This window comes from Fulmarus glacialis, unplaced genomic scaffold, assembly GCF_000690835.1.
Source record: "Fulmarus glacialis isolate BGI_N327 unplaced genomic scaffold, ASM69083v1 scaffold9177, whole genome shotgun sequence".
Taxonomy (NCBI): Eukaryota; Metazoa; Chordata; class Aves; order Procellariiformes; family Procellariidae; genus Fulmarus; species Fulmarus glacialis.
The window spans coordinates 40984-63712 of record NW_009221241.1 but is presented as its reverse complement, the minus strand read 5'-3'; the positions used below and the strand labels follow the sequence as shown (position 1 = coordinate 63712).

The following is a 22729-nucleotide window of genomic DNA, read 5'->3' as shown; positions in this document are numbered from 1 at the left end:
CCCCCCCTCTTTTTCCTTACGTTTCCTTATGGAGAGATATTTTGGCAATTTGAATTAAGACAGTCTTTAAATTAAACTAACTCCACTATCTTGAAACTCTCCTGAAATTAAACTAATTTGACTATCTTCAAACTATTTCCTAAGCTCAAGGCCTAACAAGGGTGACTACTCCCATGGAATCTGGGGTTGCTGATCCTGTGTGGAAGGATTGCTGTCTTTGTAGGGCACCCCACAGATACTGGTGGGGCTCTGCACGGCTGTGCTTACAGGAGCAGACCTTTGGTCACAAACCTCTAAAACCTGAAATATTTGAAAATTACAAAGAGATTTTCCACTAGCACAGTTATTCCTGTATCTATGCATGGAGTTTTGAGCCAGAATAAAATTATAAAAAGTCCTTAACATGGAACTACCAAATTTTGCAATAAAAAACAAATGAACTTGAAACAAATAGCAGGGCTCGCCTTTTTAGATCTAAGTTAGGCTTTTGGTGCAGACTAGAGAGCACTGCAAAGCCACCTGGGTTGACGATAAAGGAGAAGTGCTTAGGAGAGCACACTGTGCCCCAGACTTTTAGGGTCTGGATCCACAGCTGCATTACTGTGCTTAATCTGTGCTCTGGTAATTGAGTGTTTCTGCAGTCTTGTCACAAAGACAAGCTAGAACATATTACCCTAAGCCAAAGGAAAATATATAGAGAGAATCCATGATAGCGATGCTCGTCTGTTCCTTTCTTCTTCCCCTCTGCCTTCCCCAAACACACACCGACGCTGCCTGATGTGGTCTGCATGCTCCAGACCAAGTCATGGGGAACTGTTATGCTGCTGCCCCACCATCCGCTCCTTCCTCCCAGCCATGTGCAGAATGGCTGTATTCAGCCGCTGTTTAAGAACGGCGGGAGGTGTAAGCTAACACATTGTAATTTGTATTCCCTGTAGGTTGACAGTGCACTCTTAATTCCAGTGATTCAGCCTGCAGTTTCATAATAGGCTTAAGCCAATCCATGGTTATGTTATTGCTGCAAGTCTCAGTCCCCACTCATGTTTTTATCCTTGTCTCATGTTCCCACGCCCTCCCCTACATCCGATCTAGCACTCGTGCAGCCAAGCAGTGAGGCAGATCAGTTCTCTGATCCGTCTGAAGACTAAGCCAGTTAACACTGACCAAGAAACATTAGTTTCCATCCGGATCAGCAAGCTGCTGTACTACCATGATAGCTAGTCCAATGCAAAGGAGAAAGAGGTTAGCAACACTCCTTTCAGCAGCAGCATGATCCTGGATCAGCTTAAGCCAACTGTGAAACCTCACCCTCGGTCAACACCAGGCAATTCATTAACTCGGCTGTGTATCCAAGTCCTAATACTCTGGCTCCTCGTTCACACCGGGAAAGCCGCCTGTTCCACTCTTCCCCCTGTACCCTGTGGGCTCAGACCAGAGGAATGAGGGAGTGATCACGCTTCCTTCCTGCATCTTTTCCAGACTGCATTCTGGGAAGCTGTGGGAAGGAGCAATCCCTGACTTTCTTGCATTTATGTTGCGTCGTACTTATATAGCCATGCATGGGGAAAATTTCTTGCTCACTTACTCAGGCTGAACAAGGGCAGCATGTCATCTGGTCCTTCACATGTCTTGAGAATTTAGAGGTAACTAAACTGCACTCACTGTAGACTATCAGTTGGGAAACATCAAAACCAAAGCACACCACACAATGCTTCGCATCAGCCGTCAGGAATTTTTACCCACTTCCTGACAGATTTCCTGATGGTTCATTAACAGTGATTAATCAGCCTGACCGTTAACCCCCTGCATTCCTGAGAGATTAATCTTGATACAAGGCCTCTGTATGCATTTTCTTTCCTTTCTGAAACATCCTACTACATTAAGTTATTCACTGTTTCTAAAAAGATCAGCGACAAGCATTACAGATGCATGAATTCCCCTGAAAAGTTATCTGGTTTGTGGTGAATGTTGGAAATAAAACATACAACATTCACAACTCTGCAATTTTTAATTTGTATGTCATCTAAAAAGCACAGCTGAAAGTATCTAAAGATCTGGCAATATCACACAGTCCTGCTTTATATTTCAAAGCTCCTATACAGCATCTGTTTTGAAGGCAGGTAATAGTGCTCTCATTTCACATGACGGGAAATGAACCCAACTTAAGATCAAGAATGTTAGGAACACCCACTTTGAGACATCTGTGGGCTGAATCCAGAGCTCCTGATCTTGCATGGACTTTAACTGGAGTCACATGAGCTACCCATCCTTTGAAAATGAGGAACAGCTTGGGAACCCCAAAACTGAGGTATCCAAAATTAGTAAGCGGACCTCCACAAATTGTCCACAGCTCTGCTACACTCTCAGTCAGGATCAGAACAGAGGAGCTCCCACCTTGCTGTTTGCAAGAAAAATACTGCAAGGTGTCTGTGCAGTGATGGCTTTCTCTTAGCACACACTGACGAAATCTGGGAGGGAGCACGGGAGACCTTCGTTCTTCCAGGTAATAATATTCCAGTATGCCACTCAGCACGAGGGAAGAAAGTTATTCTGTGTTACCGACTAACCCCAGAAAGCCAACAAAGTATTCACCCACAGGGAGCACTCTGTTTTCTGAATCATCGAAACAATTCAGTGTGATGATGCTCACATAAACTCCTTTCAACTCCAGATAGCGTTAATGAGAGGTGACGAATTTATTTCTTTCTTACACAATGGAGTAAGAGCACTGAACCAGGAACTCCACACGCCGTTCTGAAAACAACGGATCCATGTTGCGGAACCTGTGAGATTCCCATCAACCAAACAATTCACCACTACTCTGATTCCTATGCTACCAGAGTGCTAGATATTTTGGCAAGGAATATTTCTATTTAGGATACACTTCTGTGTAAATTTTCAGTTTAGCTTTTGCTTTAGTACCTGCTTCTTCTCTGGTTTCACACTTGAGCCATGACCTGTGACCTCCTTTCATTTGATCTGAAAGTTCATGCCTCACAGAGAAACTCAAAACCAGCAGGGGAAACCCTCCACACTTGGTTTTTTGCTGGAGTGCATATAGAAAACTTATGACATACAAAACACACTACTGGAAAACTCTCATTACACTTCAGCTCAATACAAAACTCTCCAGTGGCATTCTTGCAAAGAACAGCATATTACCAAGATGTGTCAACAACAGGGAAGCAGGCAGACATTGCCGCTAACAGAAATAAGACAGACTTTCGGTTGAACATGCTGCAGGAGCTGTATTTACCTTTCCCAAAGTTTGAACTTTCACAGAATCAGGGTCATGGTTGAAGCTCGGCCCTAAATACAGCAGCTCCTCGGAAGGTTGATTTGTACTTCTCAAACTGGTTTCTCAAGCCTCAACAACACACAGCTACTCTCCTACTCTAATCAAAAGCTTCACTTATCTCACTTCCTTGAGAAGTACTTCACTCCCTTCATTATTCATGTCACACTCATGTCAACTTGTAATTTCTTCCTAACAAAGCTCACGCCTATTTATTAATTCACGAATTTCATTTAATGAACAAATGAAACTAGAGCCTAAGCCCTGCCCAGAATACATCACGTTATTCTGATAGCACCCTGCAAATACTGGCAGTGGGTTTCCCTTCCAAACAATGAGCTTCCCAACCAGGAGAGAACTGGCCAAATTGTCACCGACTGTGTCACCCAGTATCACGTCAGGGGCTGACGTGGCTTCAGGACCCCATGATTCAACAGCCAAGTCAGAAGGGGGAAATCTCCTTGCTGGGCAATTTCACTAGCCACATGTGGTTTTTTTTCTCTCAGATTGAAAATGCCAAAAGACTCTTAGTGATCCCATCTAATCTGACGAGATGCACTCAGAATGACACAACTGCCATCTCGCCTGGAATTGATCAAAAAAACATTCTTTTTTTGCACGAAAGCTCCATATGCTCGAGTGCCTCTTTCAAAACCACAGTATCTAGCCTTTGTTGGCTGGCCACTGCTCCCGCCTACCTCTGAACTACACATCCTGGAGGGAAAAAAAACCCACCAAACTTCAGGAGTTTTTTTTGTCTGAGCTCACTCTAGCATTGTCCTCTTGCCAGCTCCCTGCATTCTTTTTCCTACTGAGTTTGTCTACTCTTTTCGATGAGTACTCGAGTTGTAGCTCCTCTCTCTAAGTTCAGCAAGATGTGACCTACAAGCCAGAAGCTCTAGAGTATTGTTCTCTGCTACCCACCCATTCTGTTGTCCTTAACCTGTGGGGCAGGCATGCAGAAAACAGGGCGCCCGCACCTCGCTCATGGTCTTCAGCGGTAGGTGAGCACAAGGCACTGCTTCTGACAGAAAGGCATTCTCGGCGGGATTCCCTGTAAAATTGATCTTTCCAACGAACACGCTGCCTGCTTAATGATTGCAGTAACAAAATCACGGACACCAGTAATGAGGCACAAGCTTCCAGAGACTTTCCTTACCTTTTCCCTGTATTTCTGTGTCTATTTGTGCTTTGAAATGAATAAAAACAATACTCCTTAGCCATTTGGGCAGTTGACAAACATTGCTGCCGGAATTTGGGAATCTGCTTTTCTACAGCTGAGTTGGTCTAGAATAGGTGGGTTTATATCTGTATGTCTATCTCTACATACACAAACACAAAACGAAACCCTGAGAAAAATGACAAAATCATTACCCTCAACTGCAAACTGGCCATTAAACGCATTCCTATAGGTTACTGCCATCAATCACCAAAACTTACGGTTTTAGCTTCCTTCCATTTGTCTAGTTGAAGCTGTAAAATATATTCTGTCCATGGGACAGGCTACAGAAGATTAACTCCTTTATTCTTGATAAGAAAGAAAACTTCTGGCATTTTCTGTGGTTAGAATTTTCAAAAGCAAGAAGCCTGATTTCCCCACTATTCTCATTTCTCTGTTCTTGTTCTTTTGAAAACATAATTATGCAATATCACCGATCCAACGCCAACCTTTCTGGTTTCTGCAGTGACCAAAATTGCTTGGCAATGAAAACTCTGTTGTGGGAAATCAGGTCTTAGTTCAATATCAACATTACTGCAATTGGCACTTCTGGGTAACTAAGCGGGCAAGGGGCTCGGGAGCCAGGTTTGCCTTCTTTCTCACCATAGCCAGAACTGATGTGAACAAACTGAGAAGAATAGGTTATGTTCCACAATAGCCAGGATGATACCTGGTTCTGCAGAGACTAGCTTTAAAGAAAAAAAGGAGGCATATGACATTTGTAAGCTAACCATAAATGCAAGAGGTAAAAAATGATGAGGAGTTTGGCCAAGGATATGCTGCACTATTACACAGCAGATCACATTTTCAACTTCCTACGGCTCAGGCCAGAAAAAGATACTTGGGAAGGTGACGCTTTGGATGTGCCAGAAGCACCAGCTTCCAGTAGCTATTTTTAACTGCAGGAATTTAATTAGAAAGGATGGCTGCACACAGTTGGTCTTCCTTCCTCATGCTTTGTGCAACTCAGATACCCCAGAGCGCTATGCACTATTACAAGTGACACTGTCTTGTGTGCATGCATTGGCAGCCCAATATCTGCTCTGAACACAGGGTGAGCTACATACCAGGACTGAACATCCTCTTGGAGGAGACCCTGTGCTGGCTTCATCATAAAGAGAAGGGGAGGAGAGCAAATCAAGAAAAGGGATGCGGTACGTTCTGCTGCAATGATTTTGACTTGCATTGCAAGCCATAGTTAGCCCAAGAGAGGCAATAAGAGAATCATTTCCTACTCTGCTCTCATCCTGTATAAATTATACCATTGTTTCATTTACTAAAGCATCCCAGAAGCGAGATGGCACAAAGATAGCTTCAAGATATTTCTGAACTCAGCTTCTCTAGACCTCACCAGAATGTAATCTCAGGCCCAGATGTTGGATGCTGTATCCTTCACGTGTTCTGGCCTCCAAACAAAACATTTCAGCTGGTGCATAAATGCTGCCAGCGTCCCTACTTTTTTCTGTCCAGACCAATCAAGTGGGTTAACTTCCATATTTCTCAGTATGAGAGTAGTGGAGCCAAAGCACCTGTCCTCGTAGCACATTTCCACAACTCCCTTACAGCCTCTTCAAGAAGCATCCAATGCAAAGCAACTCTGCACTGCTATGTACTTTCTCATTTACGTGGACATCTACAATGAGACAGCTGATATCCTGGCAAAATTTTTCCACCAGTCCTAATTCTCTTTGAAGAGAAGCATAGAGAAGAAGTTACAGTTTTATCAAGGGAAGCGGTTCACTTGCCACTGACAAGCCAGTCCCTGCGTGCTTTTGTTCCCCATCTACAAAACAGCGGTAAGAACAGTACTTTACCTCGTGTTGTGAGTACAGAAATAGTAAATAATGTAAGGTGCTTAGCAACTTTACGTATATGTATACATGTACACAGAGCAAAGCTGTGGGACAAAATTTCATGACCTGATACTGATGGTGTGTAGCAAAACCAAACAATTCTTGGTATCACTAAAGTAACTGAGACAGAAATTCAGTTTTACTATGAGGTTTTTGTTGCCTGGCACTCTGCAATCTTAGAAAGGGCTTAGAAAACTAAATATTGGTTTTAATCTTTTTTTTATTCTACATCTTCATTAAGTACCCCCTTGTAATTTAATGCAATTTGTGGCAAATGCTAATACTGCTTTGGGCCCACTTCTCCCTGTCAGCTGTATCTCTGTTAAATTATGCATTTCCATCTGGAAAGAAACTGTACAGGACTGTAGGCTGTCTTCCACTTAGAGTCAGGAATGGAGAGGGATTTAATTAGATGCTCCGTGGTTGAGAAAAGGACTAGAGCAAAGCCTGGGTGGTCTGTGGAATCTTCCACTGGAAAACAAGGCTGCAAATTGTTCTGTACAAGCCTGCTTCTGTTTGCTCATTTTGTTTACATTGTTTGTTCTTACAGATTAAAATAGACAGTTACTAGGCAGATAAACAGTGTTTCCTTCCATGACAATGTTGTCTAGCAGTTAAGAGAGTAGCATGGGACAATACATGCCTGTGCTTCATTTTTGGCTACACCACCCCAACTCCCTATGTAACTTGGAGCAGGACATTTTTAGCTAGCACTTCAGAGCACCTTATTGCTAACATTTTTGTTCCATTGTTTCTATCTGTAAAATGGGGATAATATAGCTTTCTGCTTTCAAAGGGGAAAGAGGGCGCATCCAGTTTGCTCCATCTTTTCTCAGTTGACTGCCAATGCAGCAGGATGCAACTCTTGCAATTCCTCTCATCACTGGATACCTGTACACCCTCAGGCCACTGACCAAGCCTTCAAAAACTGAAGTGTCTTTAGAAGGCCTGAATCAGGAGCAGAAACTTGTGATGAGCCAAGCAATTCCCATCTACACTTAACTGTGAGTCAACTCAAATGCAGTGATTTCAGTCATGTGCCCTTTCACAGTTCAGCTGAACTTCAGAACATAATAGATGCAGCTTTAAATAGATTTACAGTGCAGATTGCTGATTGGAGTGTCTGGCAGATTAACTTATTCCTCATGGTTTTTCTGCTCCAAAATTCAATGGATTCCATATTTGTAAAAGAGAGAATGCAGAAGGCTAAGTCAGAAAGTGGGCTATGATTGGAACTAAACTTATTTATTAACCTATTTTGGTTGCATGTTAAAGAAAGGAAGCTATTATGCTGTTGGTTTGCGGGATGTTAATGGGAGCTCTGGGCATAATTACTCTGTGTTGGTGTGTGAATAAACCCCACTGATGATAGATAAGCTGTTTGCCCGATAGTAACTTTTTCTCTTTCCTTGAAAAAGAAAGGGAAGATAAGGAAAAAAAAAGAAAGAGAAAAAGAAAAAGAAAAAGAAAGATGAAAAGAGAAGAAGAAAGAAGAAAAAAGAAAAAGAAAAAGAAAGAAGAAAAAAGACAAAGAAAGAATAAAAAAAGACAAAGAAAAAGAAAAAGGAAAAAGGAAAAAGGAAAAGGAAAAGAAAAAGGAAAAAGAAGAAGAAAAAGGAAAAGGAAAAAGAAAAAGAAAGAAGAAAAAAGACAAAGAAAGAATAAAAAAAGACAAAGAAAAAGAAAAAGGAAAAAGGAAAAAGGAAAAGGAAAAGAAAAAGGAAGAAGAAGAAGAAAAAGGAAAAGGAAAAGAAAAAGGAAAAGAAAAAGAAAAAGAAAAAGAAAAAGAAAAAGAAAAAGAAAAAGAAAAAGAAAAAGAAAAAAAAGAAAAAGAAAAAGAAAAAGAAAAAAGAGAAAGAAGTAAAAAGAGAAAAAGGAAAAAGAAAAAGGAAAAATGAAAATAAAAGAGAAAAGAAAAAGGAAAAGAAAAAGGAAAAGAAAAAGGAAAAGAAGAAGAAAAAGGAAAAGGAAAAGGAAAAGGAAAAGAAAAAGGAAAAGGAAAAGAAAAAGCAAAAAGGAAAAAGCAAAAGAAAAAGCAAAAGAAAAAGAGGACAAAGAAGACCTTGCCCTTTGTGGTCACTTTACTCCTTCTTGCTACATCCATGGGTAGAAAAAGGTTAAACACTCAACAACATTTTTCTCTTCTTAGCAAGTTAGAGAACTGTACATCAGACACATTGTCTGCCAAATGCTTCATTTACTACCAGCTGCATTTTTACTTTGTTGAGAGATAGCTGAAATAAAATCACTGTTCTTTGTGCAAACGGCATGCTAAATAATGTACGGCTACAAGATTATTAAATAGCAAAGGCATTTGATAATATTAGAGTCAACCACAAGTCCCACTTCTGCTGATGCACAGAATTTTGAGTAATTAGTCATTGCACAGAGTGTTGTATTTATATCCCCTTGAGCCTCAGACGTTAGGCCACAAAGTCAGGAGACAAAGAATTGCTGTTATTAGGAGGACTGTTTTGGATTTATTTATATTCTAAGGCTTTATTTCAGTGTCCACTTCACTCCTCTGGCTCAGGCTTCCTCCAAACCAGAAGATACAGCTAAGTCAGAGAATTTTAGTGTAAACCATATTTTTACAGACGAGACCTCTCAACTGCAAGCAGAAGAACTTCAATGAGTTTGCAAAGCCCCCAAAGAAGCACAACTGGCCTGAGGTTATATGACAAGCTTGGGAAAAAGGCCTCCCAGGTTCTGTTCTGATCTCTAACAGACTTCTCATGGTTTATATGCAATACATTAATAGCAGCTCAAATTTATGGATAGATAAATTGGGATACAAAGAAGACAAGTAACTCTCCCAAGGATTTACAGCAAGTCTTTTGCAGAGCCCTGGAACTCTTATTCAGTGCTTTGTTCAAATCGCTAAACCACACTGCCTTCTTTAGACCACAATTACTGCACAGGCCTGAATACTGTGACATATCTAAAATTATACAGCTATACACTTATATGAGTCTTCATTAAAATAAAGATTGTGTAATGATTCAGAGTTCAATACAAAGCTGCTCAGTGAGCACTCTACTGCTTAAAGACAGCCTTTTTAATTCTCTCCCATAGTAAAAGAGCCAGATCTAATATATTGTAATAAGAAATCGGAAGGAAACTTAATAGGATTTGAACACAAAACATCTGATGACAAATTCATATTGCAGCAATGAGCCTTCATTTTGCAGAACTGACATGAAAAAATAATGGTAACATTTATGATTATGACAAATAGTATGTATCATCTGTCTCTGAGAATGTCGTACGGAGAAGGGCTATATAGAATAAATCATACACTCGTGTCAAATTTCAGGCATAACTGAGTAGATTAAATTTTGAATTTTATCATGTCTCATAAATAAGTTTCCTGTTTATAAGCATGGCACCTCAACCTGTGATCTCCTTAGCTTCCCTCACAGGTTGTGTACTCCCTGTATCCGAAAAGCACAGCCAGACAGGGAAAATGCCAGTAATGTAGGAAATGATATGGGAAATGTAACGGTGTGCTTAGAAATACTGTGAAGTTAAACATTCTGCAGATGAGATTTAAAAGGGAGACCATGGACTTGCTGTGATTACTAGGGGCACCATTGTGAAAAGTGATTCCAAATTTTCATTTAAATATTGTGTGCCCAAGGTCTCCATTCGCCTTTAGAGAATACATCCATGCCTAAGCCAGATATGCAGATGCCTGATCTCCTGATTGTGAGAGTGCTAATGCCGGGCTTTTGTGCACACAACATTGGCACCTGTAAACCTGGAGGTCAGGTAGAAGCTGATGAAGAGATCTTAAGCAGAGCAACTGTACTATGTATTTAAAAGACCAGATGGGGTGGAAATGAGAAATTCACCCTAACTGATGCAAGCATGTGTGGATGTTATTCAGCATCTTGATCCAAACTGGGGTCTAGCGCAAACCAGAGGTTACAAAAACTAACCCTAAGTACTCCCCTCCCCAAAGTGACCTCCGTGCTGCAACCTGGAAATGGAGGGGTGGCAGTGGGGCAGCTCTGGCTTGCTTAGTCAGAGAGCACCCCATTTTCCAGTAATGCCCCCACATAGGAGGAATTCTGCATGTGCCAACCCTCTGATTGGAAGCATGGATCCTAGACAGGACACCCCACCTTCAACTGCAAGGAGCAACCATAGTAAAAGGCAAAGCCCTGACCTGCAGGGTGCAGTCCCAGAGCCAGCAGACACGTTCCAGCCTGCCGTAGCCACTGACCACCAGACTGCCCCACCTCCAGAGGAGACCTGGCATGTACAACCCTCTAAACCCCAGAGGAGGAACCCCTCTGAGGAACCTGGAGCTCCAGACAGCCCGATTGCCTCCGCAAAGCCCACCTGCACATACCAAGCCCTAGGCAGGCCTCCATCAGTACCTCAGGTGCTCGACTGGGTCCCCAGCTGCCAGTTGAAGCGCTCGGCTCTGTAAGATCCCATAGTGCTTTTTTTGAAAAATGGAAGGGAACTAATCTCACTGCTGGCTAAATTCCAGCTTTGAGTAATTACATTCTTCTGACAAATTTTCCTTGGCAGTTTCAATGGAATATAATTAGTAAATATAAATAGATGTAAATAGTGCTGTAAATTACACTTTGCGTGATTCTCAGAAGCAGAGGGGGAGAGCAAGGGTGAAGGGGCAAAAAGAGCAGAGCTTCATTCTCCAATACGGACAATGTTGTGGCCTTCTCTGTCATCAGACTGCGTATGTCTGCCAGGACGGTGCGTTCGGGGCTACTACAGCAGATGCCACAATCTAGGATCATCATGTGGTTCATCACACAGATCATCCACTTCACCTCAAGTACAATTTTGACCTGATGGTGTTCGGTCACGTCCCGCAGCTGTATTCGCAAGCAGCTGCTGTGTTCCACCTCAGCTGTGCTTCAGCTTCAGCAGCAGGCAAACTGCTTCACACACACACACACAACTGCAAAATATGTGTATATGATATTATTGTTTTCTATGAAATGCTTATCAAATTTGTGAATGGTTTGTGAAACCTTCTGCTACTATATGAAGAAGTGTCATATAAATGGAATTATATAATTATCCTTCACAGCTATTTTAATGGAGCTTCATGTACTAGTTTCAGCTAAAGTGGAAATAGCTTCTTCCAAAAATAAAGTAAATGCATATATTTAACTTCTTGTAGTCAAGTAGATTTAAAAGCAACTATTTAAAGTCATGAAAATAGATTATAATGTATACCTTTCTTATATTATCTACATATTAGTACTTTTTTATGTGTCAAATGCCTCTTACGTACGTCATCTGCTTCAAATACAAATTGATACGGCTGGTGGGCTTAATCAGATATTTCTTTCTTTCACACAGAAAATTTGAGGATGATTTTTCAATAATTCACTTATTTTTATTTTTATTCAAAATTTGCATATAGAAAATAGCTAGCAGAAACTAGTAAAATGAAGGGAAAGTTTATTTTCTTAACAAAAGCTTGTTGCACTATTTAGCTATAACAGGAGAAACAGATGTTTCAGCTTTACAATACCATGTCTTGCAAAACTTCCTTCTAAACGGCTATTCGTGCTCTACATGTTTTGGACTGTGTATGGAGAGCTCTGCTAACAGTCATGGGAAGCATTGCATACATTAGTAAAGGCCACATTAAGATAATTAGCGCTAAAAAAAAAAAATCAACAAGCCTTTTTTTTCCCTTTATAGTATTGATTTAGTGTGGGTGAAAAATGCCAGATTTTCAATCCTGAAGATTCATGTTCCACCACAGAGCGGGAGATGGAGCCAGCTTTTCCCAGTGTTCTGCCAATAAACTCTTAGATTAACCATCTCAAGGGCTAGGAGGAAGAGCCAGGCTCTACGGTCTATCAACCCTTAGTCCCTCTGATGAACCTATGAACGCGGAGAATGGGGAGCACGCTACCTGGGACAAGGAACTCAAATTCTTAATCTTTGTGGCTGTACCTACCCAAGTATTTTCTCATCAAAAATGTTCAAAATTGCTGTGGACAACAGAAATGACCAGGAGGCAGTATTGAAGCTGCACTGCTGCAGAGAGGACTCTGGGCAGTGGTAGCAGCTATGGGAAAATTTCTACAGTGAAAGAGGCCTTTGAAGCTCATTTTGTATCTTATATGTATATCTTCTAAACGGCAAACTTTGTTTTAATACAGACTGTTTTCATAAGGGCTCTGTAACCTTTTGCAAATCCTATGATAGGTTATACACATCATTTAACTCTTTGTCTGGCAGTAACTTTACCTTCTACAGATCCAAACAATGTCAATATGGATACGGGCACATAACAAGATGTGATTGGATTATGGCAGCTTAAAAAAATTACTGCCTGGTCCCTCAAGATGCTGAAATCAGGGCAGTTTAAGGTAGCAACTTTTGTTTAGTATTAAATGATGTGCTAAGAGCATGCACATGAACAGATCTGAATACTCTGTGGATAGGTGGCTACTTGCTAAGCCACCTTACAGCTTGAGCTTATTCCCCTGGGGAAGGAGCCACTGCAGACATGCATCTGGAGAGAATAACATATCCTACTAGAATGTTTAGGATTTATTTTAGTAATAGAGCTATCCAGGTTAGTTGAGGATGACATTATTTTGCTTAGTGTTTAGAAAGGTTGCTTTAAAAGCACTTGCTTTCAGGCAAAGTGATAATCAGTCTAAGCACTGTAAGACTTTTATAATGGAAGGCCAACACATCTTTTTTCATTTAGTCTGCAACAGTAAACCAAGCACAGCTGTTTTACTGAAAACAACCCACTGGTATTTAAGTAGATTAACAAAATTAACTGTGAAAATCCTCTGCTGTGTGAAAGCCAATAACCTGTTGGCCACAAGGAGGCAGGGCAAGGATTCAGTAAACTCAAAGAAATTTCTTTTATTTAAAAAAAAAAAAAAAAAAAAGGAGCGTTAAATTAGTTCAGTCATGAAACTCTGAACTGCTAGGCAAGATAAAAAGCACTTTTCAGCCACAGTGTGTGGTTTCAGTATTGCTGTTTTATTCCAAGAGCAGCAAATATCTTAAGATATCAAACAATAGCTGATCTGGCAGCAATTTTCTGCTTCTTTTGAAGAAGCAGATCACACATGTTTCTTCTTCATCACTTCTGTGTGATGTAGAGGAAAACCCTAATAATAAGCTTTGACAGCAATAGCAGATTTACCAACTCAGAGCAAGAAGCTGTACCGCCAGGTTCAGAAGGTGTTGCTCCCAAGCTAATAAATCCTGCTTCTGGGCAGCTTTGGGAGCTCTGTCTTTCACTCCCTTGCCACTTCTAATTCTGGGCTAAAAGCAGGCAGAGGCAGTCAGGTGTCTGTAGTCCCCTACCAAGTACCTTATGCGCAGTACAGTACAGTGATGCTTCCCTTAACCAGAACTTTAGGACATTCCAAAATCAGCACCAACTTGAGGTCAAACTTCTAAATGACAAAGGGGCAAGAGAGGAAAACAAAGCCAAAGTATCTCTATTTTAGAGTTAAATTGAAAAGGATTAAATTTAATAGTGAAACAAAGCCTTCTACAGCATCAGCACATCACAGTCCAAATCTAGGAGTGATCTTCTGCTTTAGAAGAAGTGACTTCACTTCTAGCTCTGCCACTGCATGCTACTGAGCTAGGTAATTTCAGTCCCCTATGCTTCTGTTTCCTCATCTTCTAAGCAGTTGCCTTCGTTCTTTGTGAAGCAGTATGAGGTCCACGGATAAAAAATATGCCACAAGAACTAGTTATTATTAATGCAATTCAGATATGGAATGCACCAGATGGTAAAATCTCCAGGATTTTAATGAACTATTGTAAAAGAACATATGTAATATGACGTTATTATAACAGGCATTTAAATGTATAGTTAGTACATACAACGTGACCTGCTCTGCTCTCAGTAACTCCACTGGAATTATTTTGGATTTATGTCAGATAATACTAGGAACACAAAATAGCCCCATATGTGCAATGTGGTAAGGTTTTCATAGCAATGCTATCTTAACTATTGCCTGTCCTGTTTTTATTTTTTACTGGGGGTATTGTATTTAGCGGTCTGTTAGAGTATGCTTTCTGCATTTAAGTCTGAGCAGGAAGTAAAAAATACCCTCATATCAAACTCTAAAATGCCTCTGACCAAGTATCCCTTACCTGTCATCATAAAATAGTCGTCATGAAGCAGAAAGAACTTTTTGGGTTTTTTCCACTATATTCTGTAAAAGTTATGTCTTCGATGCACCTTATGCTAGACTTGGTAAGCAATTCATGCTTGTGTCAGAAAAGTCAAACATTCAGTTCCAGACTGTGAGGGCAGTAGTATCTCCTTTCTGCCACAGCATTTGAGTTCTGGACGAGATGAATTATGAGACTGGGCAAAGGTGAAAAAACAGGACTGCAGCTCACGCCACTGGCATCACACATTACAGTCAGAGACAGGTAGTGACTTCAGTAAAGGAGGAACATGAAGATACTATCAGTATGTATAATAATTCTAGCACATCTACAATACAGACTATAAAACTCAAGTGAACTGACATTTAATATATGAAAGGCTGGAAGCAAGATATCAATTTCACATCATAAATTAGCCTTTGTGCTAGTGCCCAAAGATTTGGCTGATTACTCATTGCTTTCCCTTAGTGCTTAAGCAGTCTTTTCCAAAGCAAGACAGTTAAACCACAAAAACGTACCGTAGTGTCCACAGCCCTGACCTTCCCAGCAGGAACGTGCTTTGGAATGGGTTCTTCTACTGATATCATCATACAGCCTTCTGCTCCAAGAGTAACAATTACGAGCTTACACCCTCTTTCTAACAGCATGTGTCCCACCTTTTCAGCATCTTCAAGGTTGCCAACTGGGATGCCCGTTAAAATTTCTGCCTGGAAAATAACCCACGCAAATGAAAATCATAATCTGACAGCACTGATTTTTGGACAACAGTTGCATTTGAAAACAGTATTTAATATCTTTTTAAAATGTGTATTATAAGATGATCATGAAACCACTTCCTACGCTGATATTCAGCTATGTCTTGCTCCCCGTTTGAAATCAGCGTGTACTTCAGGCACAGCAGACTAATGGAGAGCAGCCTAGGCAGAGACGCAGGAGGCATGGGTTCTGTTCCAGCTTCTACGACATGCCTGGCATGCAATCCTTAGTAAAATCACATTTCTCCCACGTGTCTCAGTTTCTTCATCTGTGAAATGGACACAGCCTTGGCAAAAGCTTTTTGTGGTCTAATGTGAAAAATGTTACATGGCAACTCGGTCACTACTGTTGGGGGATATTTATCACTGAGTGAGAAACTTTTAAAATTCTTTTTTAAATTCTCAGTGTTCAGCTACAGAGAAATCACAAGGGAAAATCTCTTCAAGGAAAAAAAATAATTGCTCAACTTTGACCACTCTGTTTACTTTAATATATATTTTCAGATAAGAATACCTAAAAGTTATCTGAAGCCCTCTTTGGGCAAAGGCCCATTACAAGATTATTATGTATCCGTGTTATGGCCGTGTCCACAGGCCTCTGTCAAGACCAAGACTCTTCTGTGTTGGCTCTGTACAGACACAGATAAACTCTTCTTCTAACAGATGGTGACCTTAAGTCAACTTCTCCCAGTTGGCTCTTAAAATTAATCTCTTCTAGTTCCACCCAAGTAAGAGCAAAATTTCCCAAAAATCTGCAATGAAGACTCCAGGATCAAGCATCCTTTTTGCCACTTCATACATTTTCTTGATGGCATAAAATTGTCAAATGTCACGTACTTTTTCTTTTGGCAGGGAAGAAAGCAAGAATGAAACAGGAAGAAAGGGAAGAGAAAATACAGTGCGTTTTATCTGAAACAGTCTAGCAGGCAGTACTCCTGCATAATACAGTATGCCCTCAATTGTAAGTAAACTGGCATATTATATTTTGCTGTCTTTACTAAATCTTGTCCTGCTTGCCTGAGAAGAGGGAAGTTCTATTTTATCTTGCACTACATGGCTGCTGCTGGATCCTGAAAAATGCAGTCTGAAGTATTTTCAGATAATCCCCTAGTAACTGGGCATAGCTTCCACACTCTTAGGGCTTATTTTCAGTGGAAAACTTACTTTGGAACCTATTCACCACCTACATTTCCTGACCTCTGCTGCATGGGCAGCTCAGCTTCTTGGGAAACAGCTGCTGAAATATTTCAAATTATCTTCCTCTGCATTACTGAAACTTGAATTCAGAGCACATACTTCTTGATATAACGGACTGTAAACTATAGTGATTAAACAACTGCTCCACGAAGCACAGGCCATGCCTGTAGTAAAGAGAGGGAGGGCAGACAGCTGGGGACAGAACTACTACAGCCATCCCAAAGCAAACCGCCCCCAGCTGTGAGTCAGCGCCCGCTGCTCGCCACTGTCATTTCCTGCGTTTCAGCCTGACCCAGGAGAGAGAAGCCACCCTTAGGCTCTGAAGGGCCAGATTATGCCAACACACACTAGAGTTCTTAGTATCATTAGTAGAGTACTTACTGGTTTTAATTTTCAAACTTACAGGACCAAGTTCTGCAGTCCCTACTTAGACAAATGCACAAATGATTTCAAGTGTTGTTGATCTGATCGCTACAAGGCAGAATCTGGTGTGGCAGGCCTTGGTGGGTAAACTTGTGCACTGCAGGGGCAAGGTGTGGCTAACACATACAGGCAATTTAAAACTACTTTTTTTAACCACACTGATCCCAGACAAGAATATAGTAAGCTTTAAATTATGAGAAGACAACTAAACCTATCCAATTTTCTCTTTGGCGTGTCACCATGCTGCTCAAACTTCTCTTGCAGTGCAAACTATTTAAGCAAATTAAACCTATTTCAGTTTTTAAAAGGTTATGAAAGTATTTTCAAATAAGAAAATTTGATTCAAAAAGTATCTCACAAAACCTTGTGAATGTATCTTCTTGCAGGTCTTGCAAGGAGTCAATACACCAATAATGGCTTTGGAGAAACTAAGGATAGATAATAAATAGTATTAAAATACATATATACTCTATGCTAATATTCAAGTATCTAAAGAGTCTGTGTCTCGTCATGAATTTTAAGATCTCTGGAGCAGGAACTATGCATTCCTTTATTCAGAACACCTAGCACATCACGTTACAAGAATAAAAATGGATTAACACAAATCCTTGAATGAGGTTAACTGAATTTCCAATGTACTTCATGATGGGCAATAATTCCAAACATTCTACCTATGTTGCAAAGTCTCCAGGATGAAAGTGGATTTAGTTTTTGTAGAGAAACAGTAAATCTAATTTGGGTTTATTTACCTGGTTTTTACACTTCTGTAAGCTCATGAGCAAGGTAAATGAAGTACTCAAATATAATATTCTTCCTAATTAAATGCACATGCTGTATGCTTAGCACTAATGTTGTACCCCTCTTTGTCATTGCTGTGTCCCAAGTCAACAGGATTTTTTGCTTGGGTAGTGAAAGAATTGTTCTGGGACTGATATGTGAAAGGTTTTGCAGAAATCTTTCTTTTCATCTTTACACTGCTTATACCAATAAACAAAATTATTTTGAACAGACAGTGTCTGTATAAAAGTAGATCTTCAACTGCTTGAAACCACTATCATCTAACTCATATACAGCAGGATGGTAAAACTAAAAAACACTGGAACAAGCTGGAAGAACCATAAAAGCAGCAGAAGCCAGACAGATTCTGTGCCAATAATTAGAGATTGCGGTAAATGTCAACTGATGTTAAATACTGTGGTGAGTTTTTAAGTTCCTCCCTTCAGTAGAATCTTATTTAAAAAACAAACTGTGGTACAATTGAAGGAAATAACTAATGGTTATGTAAAGAAAAAATTAAATAACAATACTAAAAGCCCAACGTGGACATTTGCCATAGTACTGTACAAAAGAGCAGCAAATTAAGAATTTTATTTTTCTGCAGCTAGTCTCATAAAACTCCTCAGTTAAATGGATCTACTAAAGCAAGAGGACATTCCACAAAACTGCTGTCAGAATAAACCTATGACAGATATTATATAATTAATCTACACAGAATTTTCTTAATTTTGTTTACAAAAGTGGAAGAGAAAATTAACTGGAGCTTTTAATTTAGCTGATATGAAGGTTCTTGGCCATAATCCTCACTAATCTCAGTTGGCTCTCCATGTCTCTTTAGACTATAGCAACTGTAAGTTGACACAAACCAGCACTGCTACAGAAAAAAAAGGTCCTGCTTTTTTCCTTTCCACTCCTGTCCACATGGCCCATTCTCTTGTGCCAGCACAGCCATTTATTTGGCCAGGAAACAAATTGGATTGCAAGGCAGATCTGTGTTAAAATTAACACCACCCCCAATCCCACACCACCCCCCAAAGCCAACCCAAAACAATTAACTTCTTTCAACAGCAGTACTAGTTTACACTGGCTAAAAGTGAGAATGAAACTATGATATGAACCTTTGCCAAGTGTTCCTAGCTGTATTGCATTTGGGGCAGCCTATGGCTTACACAGCCACTTCAGGGAGATGTTCTGGATCCTCTGCTTGGCATTTGCAGGACCAAATCTGCAGCATGGTATCTAGTTTTGGGATCCCTGGCACAAGTTAAGACACTGACATACTACAATGAATCCAGTGGAAGGCCACCAAGACAGTCAGGTGGCCAGAGACCAGGATATACAAGAAGAGGCTGGGAGAAGCGGGTTTGTTCAGCCCTAAGAACACAAGGCTAAGGGGAGATCCAATTGCTGTCTACAGCAATTTAATGGGCGGGTATAGAGAAGATGGAGCCAGACTCTTCTTGAAGGTGCACAGGGATAGGGCTAAAGACAACAGGCACAAGCTGGAAATTCCAGTATTAGGACAAGCTTTTTTACCACGAGGGTGATAAAGCAGTGGAACAGGTGCCCAGAGGTCATGCAATCTCCATCCTCGGAGATTCAACACTTGACTGGACAAAGCCGTGAGCAATCTGACCTAAACTGGCCATGCTTTGCCAGGATGTTGGACTAGAGACCTCCAGAGGGTCTGTTCCCAACTTCTGTGATCCTATGATCCTCAGCAAATATAAACTGGTAAAATAACAAGAAGTGTTAATTCTTTGGGGAGCAGTCCATCATTTGGACTGCTTTTTGTGCACCTAGCACCATAACAACTTTGCAAATGTCGCCAGGTACTGCTGGAACAGAAATAAATAATAATAATAGAGAAACTGTGCCAGTTTTAAGGTTAACCCATCTAAAACTACATATGATGATTTAAAATATTTTTAATTTTAAATATTTAAACACAGTAAGCCCATTGGCTACAAACTTGGCTTGTACCTTAGGAGATTTCTTTGAGAATGACAGAACAAGAACTCAATCTCATTAATTCTAACACATGTGAACAGTCCCAAAGAAGTAGTGAGACAGATTTGGTGTATAAGCAATTGCAAGATCAGGCCACAAGCCAAGCTAGTTCCAGTTGTTTCAAATTATAAAATTTTTACGTACATACAGGCAGAAATACTTATCGTGCTACAATAATTAAAAACTGATTGAAATGAATTGGCTTGAAGCTATTCCCTCCCCTCCCAGAAGTAACATCTTTCATTTTAGACTAAATATGAGAAATTTCATAGTTTCCAGCAACTGATAAAAAAGGGTTTAGAACAAAGTTGGAATTAAAATATACTGTGAATTGCTGGCAACTTCTATGTAATGGAGCAATAGTAGCTTTCCATTACTTAAAACAGAAAAGGCAAATTCAAGAGATGTTCTGGAATCTTTTAATTCTAAAGGACCTATTTTTGTTTTGACTACTAGAGTTATCAACTATTTTTTCTTAAGAAAGACTATCCCTAATATTAACCTCTCTACACTAATAAGCAGTATCTTGAATGTCCTAATCCAAGACTCCAGGTATAGTTTTATAAACTCGATATTCTCTGAATCTTGTAAAAGTCAATACTGTGTCTTGATTTCAGACATACTAACAAGAATTTCCATTATTAATATTTCTTCCAAAAATGATCTAGCCTCTAGTAATAGACAATAACACTTAAAGGAAATAGTATCTTAAACAGGACAGTATCTATTTTTCCATAGTATTTTTATATATCTTGCTGCTTTATTTAACAAAATTAGCAATTAACTTTTATTCAGTTGTACTGCTTTCTACCACTGAAGCCCCAAAGTATTCTGTTAGCATTTAATTAAATCTTTGCTAGGCCTTTCTTATTTAGATCACAAGTCTGATACCCATTTTACATTAGGGAGAAAGCAGTTCCTAGTTTTGCATTCAAAATAGCTTGACAAACTAAACCATTTGTTGTAACCATTTAGGAGTTTTCCTTCTCCTGAAGGGCTCCTCAGTATTCTTTGAACGGAGAAGCGGCTGTTCTTCAAAACGTTTAGGACCATATTGAAATCGCTGATGTGCAATATATTTTGGTTCCTAACCTGCAGGGCTATGTAATTGCATGCACACATTAAATAAGAAAAACAACGCATGAACTGTATTGACATTGTGGTTGTGCCTAGAGCCATACTGCAGCAAGAAATTGCACAAATACGTGGGAAAAAAATGGTAAGTATTCCAAAGAGCTCATCTTGTATAGGGTTGTCTCTTTTTCAACTTTTATAGATGACTGAAAAGAACAACCGTTGGTTTTCACTAAGATGACATTGGATACATTTATTTTTCATTAGAAGAATTAAGGGAATGGAGAACTAGCACATTCCTGCACAAACCTCAGGGATTAGGCTGTGCTACATCTGGGAATTAACAAACTAGTCTCAACAAGTTTGATCTTTCTGGGAAAAGATAAAACTGAACTACAGGCTAAGCAAAGAAAGAACTGATAACCTTGCAAGATTTGTTCTGAGTTTTTTTTGTTCATGAACCACATAAAAAGAAAGTAATGTCAGACATAAAAAAAAATTATTATTGCAACAAGCAAGAGTGAAAAGAACAGCTTGTGAAGAGCCTTCTAGACAAACTAATGGTAGATAATTCACTGATAGTATAATTTTGTTTGCTTCTCTCTAGCACATAAATCCATAAGAACAAGCTGTGCTGTTATACCAGATACTGCATGTGATTTCATTAAATCCAAAAGCATTTAATGAAGGATGGAGTATAAATTGTGATGTTGTATTTGATACTCGCATGTTTGGGACCCGACATCCCATGGCTGTCTGAAACTATAGCTGACATTTTAAAACTTTTATTCTGTGACAAAGGCATCACAGATCAAAACTGCTGACCTTCATGGCAGTAAAAAACAGAAACTTCTGCCTCAGTAATAATTCAGCTGATCACAAGGACTACCCCCTTTTTCTCATATTTAACAATACAAACACTCCACATAGTGTGTGAGATGTCTTAAGCTAAATGGCTAGCTTTCTGTTCTACAGCTAACACAATCTTCTGTTACAAATATATCACTCACATAATATCCACAAACCACAGGATTTTATCATTTAAAGGTATTTATCAGTGAACAAGAAAGATAAAGACATTTTGGTAAAATTCTGTGATAAATACTTGTAAATTTAAATGACTAAGAAAGCCAAACCAAGCAGTAAAAAAAAATCAGTAAATTTAATCTTGTCTTAGCATATATGTCTGTGTTAAAAAGAACTGTTTTAGAAGCAGTTGAACTGGATAGCTCTAAAGAGTTCATCTTTAAACTGAAGATGATTTACTAACTATTTAAAAGACTTAGTAAAGATAAAGCAGAAGTATACTTTTTTTTTTTCTGGTAGTACCTGAAAATACCAAATAAAAAATAAAAAATCCCCAAAAGGGGTAAGGCTGGAACATAAATAGGATTTTGGCTAGAAGGAAGTTATCTGAGACTTAGAAATACCAAGTAGGAGGGGCAATGGAGCAGGAACAGAACATCTCAGGAAGGCAGTTATGAGCAGCACATTCAATAAATTTGGCCATAGAGAATAATAATAAAAAAAATCCGTAAAATAAGAATGGCCATAGTGGCTCAGAGCAAAGGTCCATCTTATCTAATTGCTCTTTTCTGACTGTGACTGCTACTAGATATTGGGGGCGGGGGGGGAAGTATAAAAAAATCTTTTCCCAGTATATTTTCTGGATCATCAAAGTCATTAGGTACTTCCTGATTTAAGAAGATGAAGGAAATGCAGATGCAGTTGGTTGAATGGACGAAGTTTAAAAAATTAGAATTATCTTTAAGATTTGTAGAATTAACTTATTGCTTTTAAGTGCCATACAGAGATGTGACTGGTAACCTTTATTTGGGTATGTAAACATTTATTTCTGTATCAAACTTCTCAAGTGCATACAGTACAGGGATCTGAAATTCAAGAAAGTCATGAAAGAAAACAGAAAACAGATGGCATATGAATATATAACAATTACTAAAAAAACAACTTT

General features: G+C 39.5%; 1 protein-coding gene across 1 annotated transcript in view; it reads right to left on the bottom strand.

Moving 5' to 3' along the window:
• RBKS (ribokinase) overlaps window positions 1–22729 on the bottom strand; it is a gene marked incomplete at its 5' end in the record, with an annotated part of 50441 nt that overhangs the window by 5081 nt on the left and 22631 nt on the right. The window contains one exon of the mRNA XM_009581024.1: window positions 15040–15228. Coding sequence (XP_009579319.1) covers window positions 15040–15228 — 189 coding nt within the window. The remainder of the gene's footprint in view (window positions 1–15039; window positions 15229–22729) is intronic.